This window comes from Pristis pectinata, chromosome 1 (assembly GCF_009764475.1).
Source record: "Pristis pectinata isolate sPriPec2 chromosome 1, sPriPec2.1.pri, whole genome shotgun sequence".
NCBI lineage: Eukaryota > Metazoa > Chordata > Chondrichthyes > Rhinopristiformes > Pristidae > Pristis > Pristis pectinata.
The window spans coordinates 39,408,919-39,426,234 of NC_067405.1; the positions used below are offsets into that span (position 1 = coordinate 39,408,919).

Below are 17,316 nucleotides of genomic sequence, written 5' to 3' on the forward strand. Positions count from 1 at the left end.
TCCATGCTTAATCTGATGCCATAAAATTTCATCAGGTGAATGTTGATGACTTCACAAGCTACTCCTGCTGTTGGTATACCACTGTGCCACCACCTCTGGTGAGGCTATGCTGCCAGTGGGACAGCACATATCCAGGTGTTGTGATGGAGGAGTATGACACACTGTCTGTAAGGTACGAGTCTACAGGATGACTATGTCAGACTGCTGCACAACCTGTCTGTGGTCCTCAGGTGAGGGGAGAATTTTGCAAGGTTAACTGGACTAGAAGCAAAATTGCTGAGATTGAATTCAGTGCCAATGTCATGACCGGGTGGCCCGTCCAAGTTTATTCCTTCTCTGTTCAAGTGGTGAAAATGGCGGAATTGAGTGTTTTGCTGGGCTACTTCATGGGGCACTTGGTGGTCAACCACCTGGGGTGGCTGGAATTCACAGTCAGGTTAATCCAGGGAAGGATGGCAGATTTCCTCTCTTGAAGGGAACTGACTTCTGCAGTCCTGCAATCATTTATCAAATGTTATCCATTGCTTCTTCATCATTATGCATTTCAATGAAGAGCCACAATCTTTCAGAGCCATTTCACTCTTCATACTTTCATCGAACACAGAACAGTACAGCAGAGGAACAGGCCCTTCAGTCTCTGCCAAATACAATGCCAAATTAAACTAAATCTCTTCTATCACATGATCCATATCCCTTCATTCCTTGAATTTTCATGTGTCTGTCTAAAAGCCTCTTAAATGCCCCTATCATATCTGCTTCCACCACTGTCCCTGGCAGCCCATTCCAGGCACCTATCACTCTGTGTGTAAAAAAAAAAATACAACTTGACCTGCATATCTCGTTTAATCTTTCCCCCTCTCACATTAGATGCATATCCTCTAGTATTTGACATTTCTACCCTGGGAAAAGCATTATGAGCATCTATCCTACCTATGCCTTTATAAACTTCTATCGGGTCTCCCCTGAGCCTTTGGCGCTCAAGAGGAACAATCTAAGTTTGTCTAACCTCTCCTTATAGCACATGCTCTCTAATCACAGTATCCTGGTAAACCTCCTCTGTACCCTTTCCAAAGCTTCGACATCCTTCCAGTTATGGGGTGACCAGAAATGCACACAATACTCCAAGTGCAGCCTAACCAAAGTTCTATATGCAGCTTTCGTTTTGTTTATTTTCCTCTGTTTAGATTTTCAATCTGAGTAAATTATTTCACTTTCCATTTTAGTGAAGAATTCTATCATGCTATGATCATTCTTTCCTAAAGAACACTACACAACAAATTAACTCACCCCTTCTCATTTCACAGCACCCAATCTGGGATAGGCTGTTCCTTGCTTGGCTCCTCAACTGATCTAAAAAAAAAATTCTGTAAACACACCAGGAATTCATACTTCACAGTATTATTGCCAACTTGATTGGCCAGTCTGTATACTAATTAAAGTCATTCATAAATAACGTTAAATGCATTTTCCATTTGATACCTTTCCCTATATTACCATTACTGTTTGGGGGCCTATAGAGAATTCCCTTCAATGTTTTCTGCCCATTGGACTAAAAATGCAACTACACCACATCACCTGTCTTTCTCTTATCCATTCTGCTAATTACAAACTCAACCATGATTTCCCTTTCATAAACTCATGTCAAGACTGCCCTATTACTGTTTTCTCAGTGCCCACTTGTTTATTAATAGATTTTTAAGATTTACCTTACAAATGATGTCAGGCTAACAGATCTTTAGTTCCCTGTTCTACAGTTTAAATGGAGCAAAATAGAGCTCAGACTGGGACCACAGAATTTCGTCCCTTTTCATTTTCCCCTCTCATGATGATGTGGAAAATTTATATATTATGGGGAAGAAGTATGTGTGTGCCTATTTCTTGGTTTGTTAGAAATGATTGACTGGCATACCTATGGTGTAAATATTGACTGGTAAGTGTTAGATTAAACCTAGACGTTCTCAGGTCATGATATAGAAAATATCGTTTGCTCTATTAATTATAGGAAAGGAGCTTTAAAATGATACCAATATTGTTTTATTTGGGCAGCAGTGACACATTTACTTCTAATTTGCGTAGGTGTCTGCACTGAATATCAGATGCCTTATTATGATCTTGTTCCTTTGGACCCTTCTATAGAAGATATGAGAGAGGTTGTCTGTGAACAAAAACTGAGGCCAAGTGTTCCAGATCAGTGGCATTGTTCTGAGGTATTTCTTTAACTGTTTGTCAACTAACATGCTGCTTTCAGCTAACTTCATTATTGTGAACATATTACTGTGTAATATTCCGTTACCAGCTAAGTCCATCAAGAAGATATATTTTCATCAACGTGCATTTTCCAAATTGTCAAGAGAATTCATAAACATTTGAAACATTATTGTAAAAAGTGCATTTCAACTATGTAAAAGCCATGAATTACTTCCAACACCATCCACTCCCACCTACTTAATCAGTAAAGTTTAGAGTTAGTTTTCATTCTTGTTAGTCATTCACAGAACTCAATAAAGGTCATGGGGTTTTTCATTAATTCTTCCTTTATGTGGTAGAGGAGATAATGCAGCAGTTTTAAATAAAGTCTTGTTCCCTCTAATACATTATTGGCCTATTTCCTCTGCAAAGCAAATGCTATCTCAAATCCAAAAATTAGGCAGGCCTAAACAAAATTGAAGTCTGAATTCTGTAGTTTGAGAGGAAGCTGACCTGAGAGCTTAGGATACAGTTTTGCCTTAAAATGTTCTAAGAATTTGAATTTTGCAGAGTATGTATGATCAGATCTGCATCTATTCGGCTTAACAATATTATCATTATGGACTGAGAAAATATAAAACAATTCCAAAAAAAATGTATTGCACATTTGAATTTTATTACTAATTGCTATACATGTTTCTGTCTTGTGTACTTGTTGATGGTTAAAATCGTAGCAAAGAAATGCAGAATTTTGTGTTTTTAAAAGGCGCTGCTGAGGATGGTCAAAATCATGCGGGAATGTTGGTTCGCTGATGGAGCAGCACGACTGACAGCACTTCGCATCAAGAAAACCCTCAAAAATCTTAGTGTGCAGCAAGGTGTGAGCATCAATTGATCATGATGCCACATCACCGCTACCAAGAACCCAAGCCTCAGTATGGAAAATTTGATTCTGCAAATAAATTGATAACCAGGTACTACTTGAACACACATTTAGAAAAGTGGATTTATCAAAAATTAAAATATCCGCCAATATTGGCCAGGTTCATTACACAGAGTAATGGCAACATTTTTGGGATCATGTAAAAATGTGTTAATGCAACTAATAATTGGGATAAAAAGAATTTTTACATTAAGTATATAGATTTTTGTTTATTGGCCTTACTGCAGACAATTATATTTGTTGGTTTAATTAAAATATTTATAGTTTCTCTTTGATGTCAGCCATACTGTACTGGGGTTGAGGGGTTGGGCGTAAGTATGGAATGATGCCAAGCTTCAGAATGTATATTGTAGTTGTTGCATGAAAAAAATTTATCCATTTAGTTTTCTTGGGAAACAAAATATATGCTTGTGTTAAATCATATCAATGGGTTGGACCTACTGTATACAGTATTTGCCATTGTATTGATAATTGATAGTATCATATTAATTTTGACATTTTATCACTATTGATCTTATTAGAATACACTCCAATGCCATGCTGAAAACAGGATAGATTGAATTCTAAAAATGCAATTTAATATCTGTTGTGTTAGAATTTAGATTTACACTTTGGCACTGCAATTCTTTTTCTCGAACTTAGATCATCCTGATAAAATAAAAAAAACAAAATATAAAATATTGATGCAATGTAACAGGCTGACAATAACAATGTGACAGAAGTTAATATCTAGAAATCCATCCATTTGTTGTGCTCTTGAAGCAAAATGGAGTTGCAGATTCTCTGACATATTATTGCTGCTTGATCGATGGATCAAAGTACATATGTAAAATATGCTGTGCACTTACTCTCCTGCAACGAAAAAAGTTATTTTTAAAAAAACACTATGCCTTCTCCCAGTTTTTAAGAAAAAATATCGTAACTTTTTTGTTTCTTTTCCCCACTGTCAAGGTACAATTCCTCTACATTAAAGCAGCCTTATACATTTTGCCATTATCATCAAACTTGCACCTTACTTCTAAGTGCCTCTCTGAAGGAATTGTTATTTCTGACATATTGTGATAGCTGCTGAGGTTAAAAAAATAATTTAGTGATGGTTCATTGAAGATTTTACATTTGTGATAATGAATGTACGTTGTAGCAGAAATTTAATCTGTGATCTAATGAGAAAACATGTTGTGTCCAATTTCCTGGCTGCATCAAAGCTACCATACAGGTTGTTTTTCTAATACATATTTATATTACATATTTTCATATGTTATTCAATAATTTCAAAACTCAACATTCTTCATTCCAAGAAGTGAGCATTGACCAAATAGAATGTTGAAAATTACATAAAAATCTGACTCAGTTTTGTAAGTAATAGATTAACCAATGGGTTTTATTGTGCTCTTGAAACAAAATAGTAACAGGGTTAGAGTTGCAGGTTCTCTGACAATACATGAAGATTTCCCTTTCAGTGGAAATTCCCTCGTTGGATGAGCTGGTTGTGTATGCTCCATTAATGGTGTGGGGCTTGCAAAATCCTATGAGTTATACTCTCCTCTGTTTAGTAGGGTCTGGACTTAACCCAATCTGAGCACAGAAATTTCAACTAACACATCAGTTGAAATTTCTGCTAAAAGTGTTAAAGGTGCTGTCCTTTGGATGAAATGTTAAACTAATACCCTGTCAGCTCTTGCAAGTGCGTGTAAAAGATCACATGCACTATTTTGAGGAAGAGCACTGGAGATATTTCTAATGATAATCTGGTCGTCATCGTGTTGTTTGTGGAAGCTTGCTGAATAGAAATTTGCTGTTCTGATTTCCACACTTTCAAAATATTTTTTTCACTTTTAAGTGTATTGGGATGTCTCGAAGTGAAGATTGCTTTATTAATGCAATTTTTTTTTTACAACTTTTACTTTTTGGCTGCAGTCTGTGAGAATTCTTCAATTCAATTGGCTCCTTAGTCTGTCTCATTACCTGATGATCTGGGTACCAGAGTTCCTGAATGACGGTGAAGAAGACAAACCCATGCCAAAGGAATTACCAGACCTTAGTATGTACCTTCCTTCAAGGTCAGTGGTGAACACCTTTGTTTCACCATTGACTGGAAAATCTGGGCCATTTTGCTTCTTAACTTCAGAAAGACTAGTGCTATGAATTTGTCATAAAATCTGGTGGATAACTCACACCTGTATACAAGTCACTTTCCCTAAGCTTCAGGTCAAAATGGAAAAAAAAATACCAATTCAAAGTTTGTTTAGCACAAAGTCCTGTAAAATATGAACAGACATGAAAATGCAGGCATCAACAAATAGTGTCTAAAAAAATAAGTATTGAACTTTAGCAAGCTTAATTTTAGTAGATAGATAGACCATTGTACAAGTTGCCCCCATCCAACAACTTCTTATGCTAATTCCGCAATACCCAGAAAGTAGGCATACACCAGTTTTTTAGTTGGCATTTTAAAGTATGGCTCCATTTCATATATCTACCTTTCCTAAAATATATATTTGTAGTGACCAGGGGCATACACCTGGATACCTCATCATACCTACCCCTGGGCCATGACCTCATCAACAAACACCAGGCCACTGCTCTTTACACTGTCACATAATCTCATTACATCAGCCTCCAACCTGATAGTACCCCAACCCCGCACTTCCCACTTCTGTCTTTTATCCAAGATCCTCAAACAGGACTGTCCTGGTAGGCCTATTGTTTCTGCCTGCTCTTGCCCCACTGAACTTATCTCCTCATACCACGACTCCATCCTGTCTCCCCACGTCTAATCCCTTCCCACCTACGTCTGGGAGAGCTCACATACTTTCCATCATTTTGACAGCTTCTGATTCCCTGGCCCCTGCCGTGTCATCTCCACTATGGATGTCCAGTCTTTATACACCTCCACCCCCCCATCAGGAAGGTCTTAAAACCCTCCACTTCCTTCTGAAAAATAGATCCAGCCATTTCCCCTTCACTAAGACACTCATCTGCCTGGTTGAACATGTTCATACCCTGAAAATCTTCTCTCTTGACTCCTATCACTTCCTACAAATTAAAGTTGTAGCCATGGGCACTCGCATAGGCCCTAGCTACTCCTGTCTTTCTGCTAGCTATGTGGCACAGTCTTTGTTCCAAACCTTCTCTGGTACCACTCCCCATCTCCTTTCTCTGTTTAATCCTGGTCCACTCGTCTCTCCCTACCTATCCCTCCTTGACCCCTGGCACTTTCCTCTGCCACAAAGGAGGTGCAACGTTTGTTCCTGCACCTCCTCCCTCACAACCATCCAGAGACCTAAACCGCTCTTCTAGATGAGACAAAGGTTCACGTACACCTCTTCCAACCTCATCTACTGCATTCTGTGCTCCAAATGTGGCGTCCTCTGCACTATGCACCACATGCCTATCCTTCATCTGAAGAAGATATTTATCAATTAACACTCCACCTCACATTCATGTGGCCCAATGTACAATCTACTTGCAGAGTACAATGTCGCCAAATATCCATGAAAGGCAACTATGAGCATCCTGGGCCTAGATGCACTTGGTCATCATGAGCAATGGAAGCCTGATCAAGCTGGGGTTAATGGCAACCGCAAGGGCATTGACAGGGTGACAATGGTGGGGACGGGAATGCTGCCCTCTTGAGAGACAGCAGGTTTGTGCTCCATGGTGCCACTGCAGGTCCTCTTCTTCCTGATCAACACCTACCATCTTCCCTTAGCTGGAGTGTCACCCTCAGCACACCCCCAAACGATGGGATCAAGTGCCATGATAGCAGTCTGAGCATGCTGATTTTAATTAGTTATCAGAGCTTCTGCTATTATAGCACATGCATTGTACGCTCATACCTGTGCTGTGATGTGAAACGATCTTATGCAAACATATTAAGATCAGGAATAGGCCATTGGCCCCTTGTGACTACTCCCCCACTTAATAAAACCATGGCTGATCTAATAATAATGTCAACTATGTATTTGTCTATCTAAGGTAACCTGTCACCAATTTGATTATTAACAAACTATTTTTCCTCTACCTTAAAATATTGAAAAACCCTACCACTATCCCTTGAGGAAGATAATTCAAAACATTCGTGATCATTGGAGAAAAATATTCACTTCAGTTCTGTCTTAGGTGGGCTTCTAACATAGAACATAGAACAGCACAGCACAGCACAGCACAGAACAGGCCCTTTGGCCCACAATGTTGTGCCGACATGGCTAATCCCTCCTACCTACAGAATGCCCATATCCCTCCATTTTCCTCTCATTCATGTACCCATTCAAGCCCCTCTTAAAAGCCCCCAATGAATTTGTCTCCACCACTCTATCAGGCTGCGCATTCCAGGCATTCACCACTCTGAGTAAAAAAACTTACCCCTCTCATCTCATCTGAACCTACCCCTTCTCACCTTAAGTGCATGCCCTCTGGTATTGGATCACTCAATAATGGGAAAAAGATATTGCTTGTTCACCCTATCTATACCCCTCATAATTTTATACACTTCCAGCAGATCATCCCTCAGCCTCCTCTGCTCCAGAGAAAAGAGCCCAAGTTTGTCCAGCCTCTCCCGATAGCACATGTCCTCTAATCCAGGCAGCGTCCTAGTAAACCTCCTGTGCACCCTCTCTAAAGCCTTCTCCTTATTTTTAAATAGTGACTCCAAGTTCTAGACTTTCCCATAAAAGAAAACACCCTCCCTACAATCACCCAGTCAGAACTCATCAGGAACTTCAATGTTTCAGTTGAGTCCCCCTTCAATTTTCTAAACTCCAGCTGTCCAAACTTTCCTTATCACTCAAGGAAATAGTTTAGTAAACCCTCCCTGAACTGTTTCCAATGCGTTAATGTCCTTCCTTCAATAAGGAGACAAACACAGTACAGAGTACCCCAGACATAATCTCACCAACCTTCTTAGACCATGCCTTGGGATTCAGGATGATTTATTTCTAATCCAGTTTTGTGGTTTGTGAGATGCCAGATAAGGTCAATGTGGGAACCGCAGAAGGTTCCACAGATGGGGAAGGACGTGCCTGATCAGGCAGGTGAACAGCTAGTTTGCGAGGTGGTTCACTCCTTTCACTGTTTATGAAGAGATTTGGGGTTCTTCTGATGCGTGGACCATGTTCTCCAATAGCATCTTAAATGTTCCTCCACTTTTAGTAGTCGTGGGCCAAAGATGACTAAAATCAATGGGGTTGGTTGCATTTTACCAAGGAGGCTTTGAGCACATTCTTGAATCTTTTCCACTTACTGCCTGTGACAAAATCTGGAACAGCATCTGTTTTGCAAATCTAGTATTGGGCATATAAGTAACATGGCATGCCCGGTGTGGCTGGCTGAGTGCAATGTGGGCCTGAGTACTGGGAATATTAGATAGGGGCAGGATAGTGAAGCTGTTGGTATCTTTCCAGTGCCTACTGTAGGTAGTTCAAGTCTCAGAAGCATATAGAAGGGCAGGGATCACTGTTGCCTGGTAGATTGTGTTTTGTGGCAGTCTGATCTTCAAACATCTTTTTCATAAAACTCTCACTAATACTCTGTATAAATGAAACATAGCCTTTCTTTTGCTATTCAGTTCCTCCCACAGTAGTCAATAATATTATGTTCGCTTTCCTAATTACTTACACTATCTGTGCACTAGCCTTTGTGGATCGTGCATATCCACACACCTAAATCCCTCTGCAATCCTTCACCATTTAGATTGTATGCCTTTTTTTAAAAATTGTTTTCCTGCCAAAATGGACAATTTTCCCACAATTATACTCCCTTTTGCCAGAATTTTGCCTACTCACTTAATCACCTTAAATCTCTTTGTAGCCTCTATCTTCCAATTCCCAATTTATGATTATTTCTGGAATTTTGCTTATATCCTCTTCAGACTGATACAAAATATGTGTTTAATTCATCCATTGTCTCTCTGTTTTCCATTATTAATTCCCAGACTCACTTTCTATAGCATCATCATTCACTTTATTTAATTCTTTCCTTTGAATATTCAGTGAACTTTTTCTATCTGTTTTTAAAGTCTATCTGGATTTATCTCGTACTCCCTTTTTTTTCTTCCTTTATAATCATTTAGTCATTCATTAAGGTTTTTAATATCTATTTAATCTTCTGTCCTGTCAATTGTCTTTGGGCTTTATCTTTAAGTTTGACACTGCCTTTAAATCTTTTAGTTAATCGCAGACTGTGGACCTCTCCTTAGGACTTTTCTTTATGGAATGCATGTATTTTTGAATATTCTGAAAAAATCCTTTTAAATGCTTGCCATTGGATTTTGATTGGCTTAACCTAATTTGCCAGTCGTTTGGCTAGCTCTGCTCATAATTGCCCTTATTTAAGTTTAAAATATTAGTTGGAGACCATTCTTCTCTCCCTCAAATTGAATATACAATTCAAACACACAAGGATCACTGCTACCTAGGTGTGTCCTTGTGATAAGTATATAGATAGGTGTGCAATACTATCTCATTGCACAATACCAGTCTAGTAAAGTCTGCTGTCTGGCTGTCTCCATAGTGTACTTTTCTTAAAAATAAACTATCTTGCAAACATTTGATGAATTCCTTGTCTAGCCTTCCTTTGCCCATCTAATTTTTCCTGTCTGTATGTAAATTAAAACTCCCATGATTGTTGCTGTACATTTCTGACTAGCTATCATTATTTCTTCCTTTGTCCTCTGTCCTATGTTATGGTAATTGCCAGGGGTCTGCACATCACTTGCACAGTGATATTTTGTCTTTATTATTTCTTAGCTCCACTTAAGCCGTTTCTACGTTTTGGTTCCCTGAACTTGGGTCATCCCCCTCTATTGTGCTAAGACTAATACTAATTAACAGAGCCACTTCTCCACATTTTCCTATCTTCCCATCCTTGGTAAATGTCATGTACCCTTACATATTCAGGTCCCAACATACAATTCTACTGTGTCCATTCCATTGTAGTACCACCTGTCCAATGCTCATACATACATCTCACACTTTGCACATGTTCCAAGTTAATCAACTATGGCTACATTGCAACAAACTTATGAACACATTGTCCTCTCTTCTGCAGCAAGCAATGTTGCACCTATGTAGACCACGTCAATGTACAGCCAGCAGGCCCTGACTAGTTACGAGTCAGCATCTTGGGTTCAACATCGAGAAACAGGGCCTGTTGCTGTGCACGTGCTGCCATTGAAGTGAAGGTATAGGCCACCATGAGCTAAGATGCCACAGTAGGGAACCAGAGAATGAAAGCCTATCTAACCCTTCTTCTCACATCCCACTTCCCTTCACCCTGTAAACATTTATGCCTATAAAATTCATATTGTTTAAATATGCCTCTTTTATCTCCTGCCTCACCATGCTCATCTGCAGATACCCTAGATGATGAGCCATTGGACTCAGAAGAAGACACTGAGTCACTCCATCTAACAATCATATTGACCAGCTCAGATTGTGTTTAGTATCGGATATTTAGAGCTAGGATTTGCAAGTTAGTCAGCTTTCCTAAGGCGTAGAGCATAGAGCCTAGAGCCTATGCTTCTTACATAGAACATAGAACGGTACAGCACAGGAGCAGGCCCTTTGGCCCATGATTTTGTGCCAATCTAATTAAGCTAATGATGTCTAATTACACTAATCCCTTCTGCTTGCATGTGATCCATATTCCTCCATTCTCTGCATATTCATGTGTCTATCTAAGAACCTCTTAAGTGCCTCTGTTGTATCTGCCTCCACCACCACCCCTGGTAGCGCATTCCAGGCACCCACCACTCTCCATCCTGCACATCTCCTTTGAGCTTTTCCCCATGTCCTCCAGTATTAGACATTTCGACCCTGGAAAAAAGATACCAGCTGTCTATCTATGCCTCTCATAATTTTATAAACTTCTATCAGGTCTCCCATCAGCTTTCGCTGCTCCAGAGAAAACAACCCAAGTTTGTCCAACCTCTCCTCACAGCATATGCCCTCTAATCCAGGCAGTAACTGGTAAGCCTCTTCTGCACCATCTCCAAAGCCTGCACATCCTTCCTATAATAGGGTGACCAGAATTGAATGCAATACCTGGGGCATATCCCATCAGGCCCTGGGGATTTGTCCACCTTAACGTTCTTCAAGAGACCCAACACAACCTCTTTCTTTATCTCAAAATGCCCTAGCATATTATAATGCTCCACACTGATCTCACTATCCTCCACATCCTTCTCTTTGGTAAATACTGACACAAAGTACTCAGTAGGACCTCTGCCTCCAAGCACATGTTCCCTCCTTTAACCTTGGGTGGTCCTACCCTCTCCCTAGTTATCCTATTTCTCTTGACGTATGTATAGAATGTCTTGGGATTCTCTTCAATCCTGCTTGCCAAGGACTTTTCATGGCCCCTTCTGGCTCTCCTAATTCCCTTCTTGAATTCTTTTCTGGCTTCTTTATAATTCTCAAGGACTCTGTTCAATTTTAGCTTCCTAAACCTTGCATATGCTTTCTTTTCCTTCTTGACTAAATTCACAATCTCTCTCATCATCCAAGGTTTCATTACCATTTTCTTGAATGAAGGCCAGTCCCATGTCAAAATTCATGGAAATAACCATGGCAACTGAGATGTGCTGCATTGTGGATACAGTAAGGATGGAGATGGAAGCCCCCTTCAAGTTCACAGGGCCGCAGGTCTGGGCTGTCTGGTTGGTCAGAGGAGAATGTTTGGTGGAGATGGGATGGAGGTGTAGGCATCTCAGGATCTGAGAGTTGGAGGAGTGTCAAGGCCCATTTCTTTGGGATGGAGTAGATGTTAGATGCAGTTTGGAGTTCTCATAATGGGCACCTCAAGGCACTGGAAAGATACCACCAACACTGCCTCCACAAAATCCTCCAAATTCATTGAAAGGGTAGGCAAAACATTGTCTCTGTCCTCCCCCAGTTAAACATTCCTAGTATTATGGCTCCTGATGCATTTGGTCGGCTATGTTAAGCAAGCCAGGTTGTTTACATTCCTGATGTCGGACTTCCAAATCAGCCACACTATTCTGTAACAGGAAAGATTACCAGGGAGACAGAGGAAAAGATTCAATGACGTGCTCACAACCTTTAAGGAAAACTATAGTATTCCCTCCGCCTCCTGGGAATCTCTGAGCCCTAACCGCTCAATGTAGAGAAGGAGCATTTGGGATGGTACTGAGAACCTAGGCTCCATGCATAAGTAGCACACAGAAACCCTGTAAGATCCCAAAAACTAGAGTGGAAGCAGGTCATCCTCGGGTCCCGTCTTAAGAAGATAAGCAGGGTGGCAGGGGCTGTAATCCAGCACTGCAGCCATCAAACATGGTTGATCCAGGAGTGAAAAATATGTGACAACTTGGTATGTTTCCCTGCAATGCTCCAAAAGGAAAGTTGCACAGTAAATCAGTTATATAAGGGTAAATCATGCCTAGCAATCCCTGAACAAATATCTGGTGTGGCACGAAAAAATCACATTATTATAATTTTTTCACTCCTGCACGAGTCAATTTTCAATTTTGTAACATTGGACAGAAAACAGCATTAAATAATTGAATTCATAGGCCAATATCTTTTAGACAGCTTAAGTTGATTCAACCAGCTGAAAGACATGGAGGATAAATATTTTCTATTAATGTGGCTATGTGAAAATCTGCCAACTTCCTGTGCTCATCTGTGGAAAGTTTTACCCCATTCGAAATACATTTTCTTGACATTTTTGACAATTAAACCTTCATCACAATAATGTCATAATTAATAAAATCTCATATAGAGGTATTGAATGTCCCTCAGACTGATCACCTAATTGATACATACAGCTCAGTCACAAGTTACAGTTTAATCATGCATGTCTGCTTTCTATTCAACAATTATGGTTTATTTTCAACATGCTTTTCTATCTAGAATTTTTTTGTGCAGTTCCACTGACACTTTAACACATATATTGGTCGTAATGTGTCACAGGTTCAAAAAATCCTGAAAGTGAAACTTGAGCAACCATTAACACAATCTCAACCATTGTTGCAGTCTTACATTATCTTTTACAATTGCAATTGCTAATTACATTACTTTATAATTACACTGAGAGAGAGAGTTACTTTGCCTTTTTAGTTGGCAAAAGGAAATGGAAGTATTAATAAAACAAATACATGCCATTTAAGATTTCATGGTTAAATGTGGGTGAAGTAATGTTAAGTTAGTAAGAAACAATGGGGTAAACCATTTCCTTTCATCAAAGGTTTGCTTGGTGTTTCTGAATATCAGGAACTGCAAATCTGAAAGATGAATTAAAACCAATTAAAGACTTAGATATGTTTTTGGTTGACAACTTATAGTATCAAGTATATATATCCTCTTGTCACTTTTCTGTAATTCTTTTCCAATCCTAAGTTTAAATTTTGTGTGTGTTTCCCTCCCTTGCAAGGTGGGATCTGTCATTAATATATTTAAATCAGGATTCTATTAGTGCAGCTAGATGCTTCGTTAAATTTAATATAGAGCACTACAGCACAGAAACAGGCCCTTCGGCCCATCTAGTCCATGCCGCACTGATCTTCTGCTGAGTCCCATCCACCTGCACCCAGACCATATCCCTCCAAATCCCTCCAAACCCCTCCCATCCATGTACCTATCTAATCTTCTAATGTTACAATTGAACCTGCATCTACCACTTCCTCTGGCAGCTCGTTCCACACTCACACCACCCTCTGAGTGAAGAAGTTTCCCCTCAGATTCCCCTTAAATATTTCACCTTTCATCCTAAACCCATGTCCTCTAGTTCTAGTCTCACCCAGCATTAGGGAAAAATGCCTGCATGCATTTACCCTATCTATATAAAATCTCCCCTCATTCTCCTGCACTTCAGGGAATAGAGTCCTAACCTATTCAACCTTTCCCTCTAACTCTGGTCCTCAAGTCCTGGCAACATCCTTGTAAATTTTCCCTGCACTCTTTCAAGCTCATTGATATCTTTCCTGTGGGAAGGTGACCAGGACTGCACACAATACTCCAAATTCGGCCTCAGCAGCGTCTCGTACAACTTCAATGTAACATCCCAACTCCTGTACTCACTGCCCTGATTTATGAAGGCCAAAGTGCCAAAAGCTCTCTTTATGACCCTGTCTACCTGTGACATTACTTTCAAGGAACTGTGGATCTGTATTCTCAGGTCCCTTTGTTCTACTGCACACCTCAGTGCTCTACCATTCACTGTGTCTTACCCTGATTTGTCCTCACAAAGTGCAACACCTCACACTTGTCTGCATTAAATTCCATCTGCCATTTTTCAGCCCATTTTCCTTGCTGGTCAAGATCACACTGCAAGCTTTAATAGTCTTCCTCGCTGTCCACTATGCCCCCATTCTTGGTGTCATCTGCAAATTTGCTGATCCAGTTTACCACGTTATCATCTAAGTCATTAATATAGTTGATAAACAACAATAGACCCAGCACTGATCCCTGTGACACACCACTAGTCACAGGCTTCCAGTCACAGAGCCAATCATCTACTACCGCTCTCTGGCTTCTCCTGTTAAGCCAATGTTGAATCCAATTGGCTATTTCATCCTGAAAATCAAGCGGAGCCTTCTGGAGCAGCCTCCCATGCGGGACTTTGTCAAAGGCCTTGCTAAAGTCTATGTAAACAACGTCCACCTCCTTTCCCTCATCGACGTTCTTGGTAACCTCCTTGAAAGACTATAAGATTGGTTAGACATGACCTACCATGCACAAATCCATGTTGACGATCCCTAATCAGGCCCTGCCTATCCAAATACTTGTATATCCTATTTCTTAGAATACCTTCCAATAATTTACCCATGACTGATGTCAGGCTCACCGGCCTATAATTTCCCGGCTTATGCTTAGAGCCTTTCTTGAACAACAGAACAACATTAGCTATCCTCCAGTCCTCCAGCCCCTCACCTGTGGCTAAGGACATTTTAACTATCTCTGCCAGGGCCCCTGTAATTTCTGCACTAGCTTCCCACAAGGTCTGAGGGGACACCTTGTCAGGCCTTGGGTATTTATCCACCTTCATGTGCCTCAAGACAGCCAACACCTCCCCTTCCATAATCCGGATACAGTCCACGACCTCACTACTCTTTTGCCTCAGTTCTATAGTCTCTGTGTCTGTCTCCAGAGTAAATACAGATGCAAAGAATTCATTTAAGATCTCCCCCAACTCTTTCAGCTCCACACATAGATGACCACGTTGATCTTCAAGAGGACCAATTTTGTCCCTTGCTACCCTTTTGCTCTTAATATAGCTAGAGAAACCCTTCGGATTCTCTTTCACCTTGTCTGCCAGAGCAACCTCATGTCCTCCTTTTGCCCTCCTGACTTCTCTCTTAAACGTTCTCTTGCATTTCTTATACTCCTCAAGCACCTCATTTGATCCAAACTGCCTATACCTGATATGCACAACCTTCTTTTTCTTTATCAGGGCCTCAATATCCCTCGATAACCAGCGTTCCCTAAACCTGTTAGCCTTGTCTAACGGGAATATACAGATTCTGTACTCCCAATATTTCAATTTTGAAAGCCTCCCACTTACCAAGCATTTCTTTGCTGGAAAACAACCTATTCCAATTCACGCCTGCCAGATCCCTTCCGATGCCATTAAAATTGGCCTAACTCCAATTTAGAATCTCAACCTGAGGACCAGTCCTATCCTTCTCCATAATTATCCTAAAGCTAATGGAATTATGATCACTAGATCCAAAGTGTTCCCCTACACACACTTCTGTCACCTGCCCTGTCTTATTCCCTAAGTGGAGATCCAGTATTGCGCTCTCTCTAGTTGGGACCGCTATATATTGATTAAGGAAACTTTCCTGAATACATTTGACAAACTCTATCCCATTCAATCTCTTTACAGTATCAGAGTCCCAGTCAACATGTGGAAAGTTAAAATCACCTACTATCATAACTTTATTTTTCTTTCAACTGACTGCTACCTCTCTACAAATTTGTTCCTCTAAATCCCGCTGACTATTAAGAGGTCTATAATATATCCCAATAATGTAGTCATCCCTTTGTTATTCCTCATTTCCAATCATATTGCCTCAATAGATGAGCCCTCCAGTATGTCCTCTCTGAGCACTTCTGTGACATTTTGATGAATGGATTTCCAGGGCTCCAGAAATCGTGCACAGAAAGAAGTTGGGGCCTGTTGGCTCAAGAAGGTGTCTTCTGGAGCAATTTCTGTTAGAGAAGGTACAAATGGATCCCCGGTCACATGAGGCTTTGACATTCCCAGTATCGATTGTTGCCTTTCGATCTCTCCTTTCTTCAGTCAGCTACCTGATAAATAACTCTATCACTATACACCAGCTGTAGTTCCCACCAATGGTCAATACCCCTAGTCCAAAAGCTTCCCCCTTAGATCTCCCATCTCTATATCCCATCCCCAAATATTGACCTTTTGCCAACCTCTGATCAGTAGGAGCCCTTGTGTCCTCTGGGTTACACTTGCACCCTCCCTGTCTCCCCATAATTATTGCACTATTTTGCAAGAGGAAATAAAATAGCAGAAGCAAAAGATAACATAAAGGACTGCATGTCAGAATTATATTTAACTTACAAAATTATGCTTTAAAACAAAAGGGCCCAGATTTTCTGATCACTGAAGAAATGTTGGGGTTTATTGATGACCTGAAAGAATAATGGTGTAGTAACCTCAGTGGCATGGATTTCCCCAGCATCCACTTCTATCAGGCTTCAAAGAGTCCTGGGTTCTAAAATCTGAACAGTCAATCACATTCCTACAGACAGAAAACCAGGACGTAAAAATGTTACCATTTTTAAGAATTTTATGAAATTTTCAAAGTTAAAAATTAATTTTTAAGGATTAGAGAAGTTTTCAGTAATTATGATTCAGCACACTGCTAGAAGCTCAATTTCACCTCATTTAGAAAGGCTTAGCTTTTCTCCCAAAGGTTTTTTTTTACAGAAAGCTGGGCAAAAATCAAAATTCTTATTAATTATCCTAAACATATGCTCTTTAGTTTTAGACATCGCCACTACGGGGAAAGTTTTCCACTGTCAATCCTAATTATGCCCCTCATAATTCTGTGCACATCAGCTAGATCCTCCTCTCAGCCTTCTCCATTCCAAGGGAAACAAACCCATCTTATCCAGCCTCCTCTCAACAGCTCCAGGACTCTTCAGAGAGCAGGAATCGGGAGTTCCTATGAGGACCAAGGTTTTGTTAAAGTT

General features: G+C 40.3%; 1 protein-coding gene across 1 annotated transcript in view; it reads left to right on the forward strand.

Annotated features, from left to right (window-relative positions):
- LOC127577223 (TGF-beta receptor type-1) overlaps window positions 1-3,082 on the forward strand; it is a 57,669-nt gene extending 54,587 nt beyond the window's left edge. The window contains exons 8-9 of the mRNA XM_052028222.1: window positions 2,077-2,207; window positions 2,954-3,082. Coding sequence (XP_051884182.1) covers window positions 2,077-2,207; window positions 2,954-3,082 — 260 coding nt within the window. The remainder of the gene's footprint in view (window positions 1-2,076; window positions 2,208-2,953) is intronic.
- The last annotated feature ends 14,234 nt before the right edge of the window (window positions 3,083-17,316 follow it).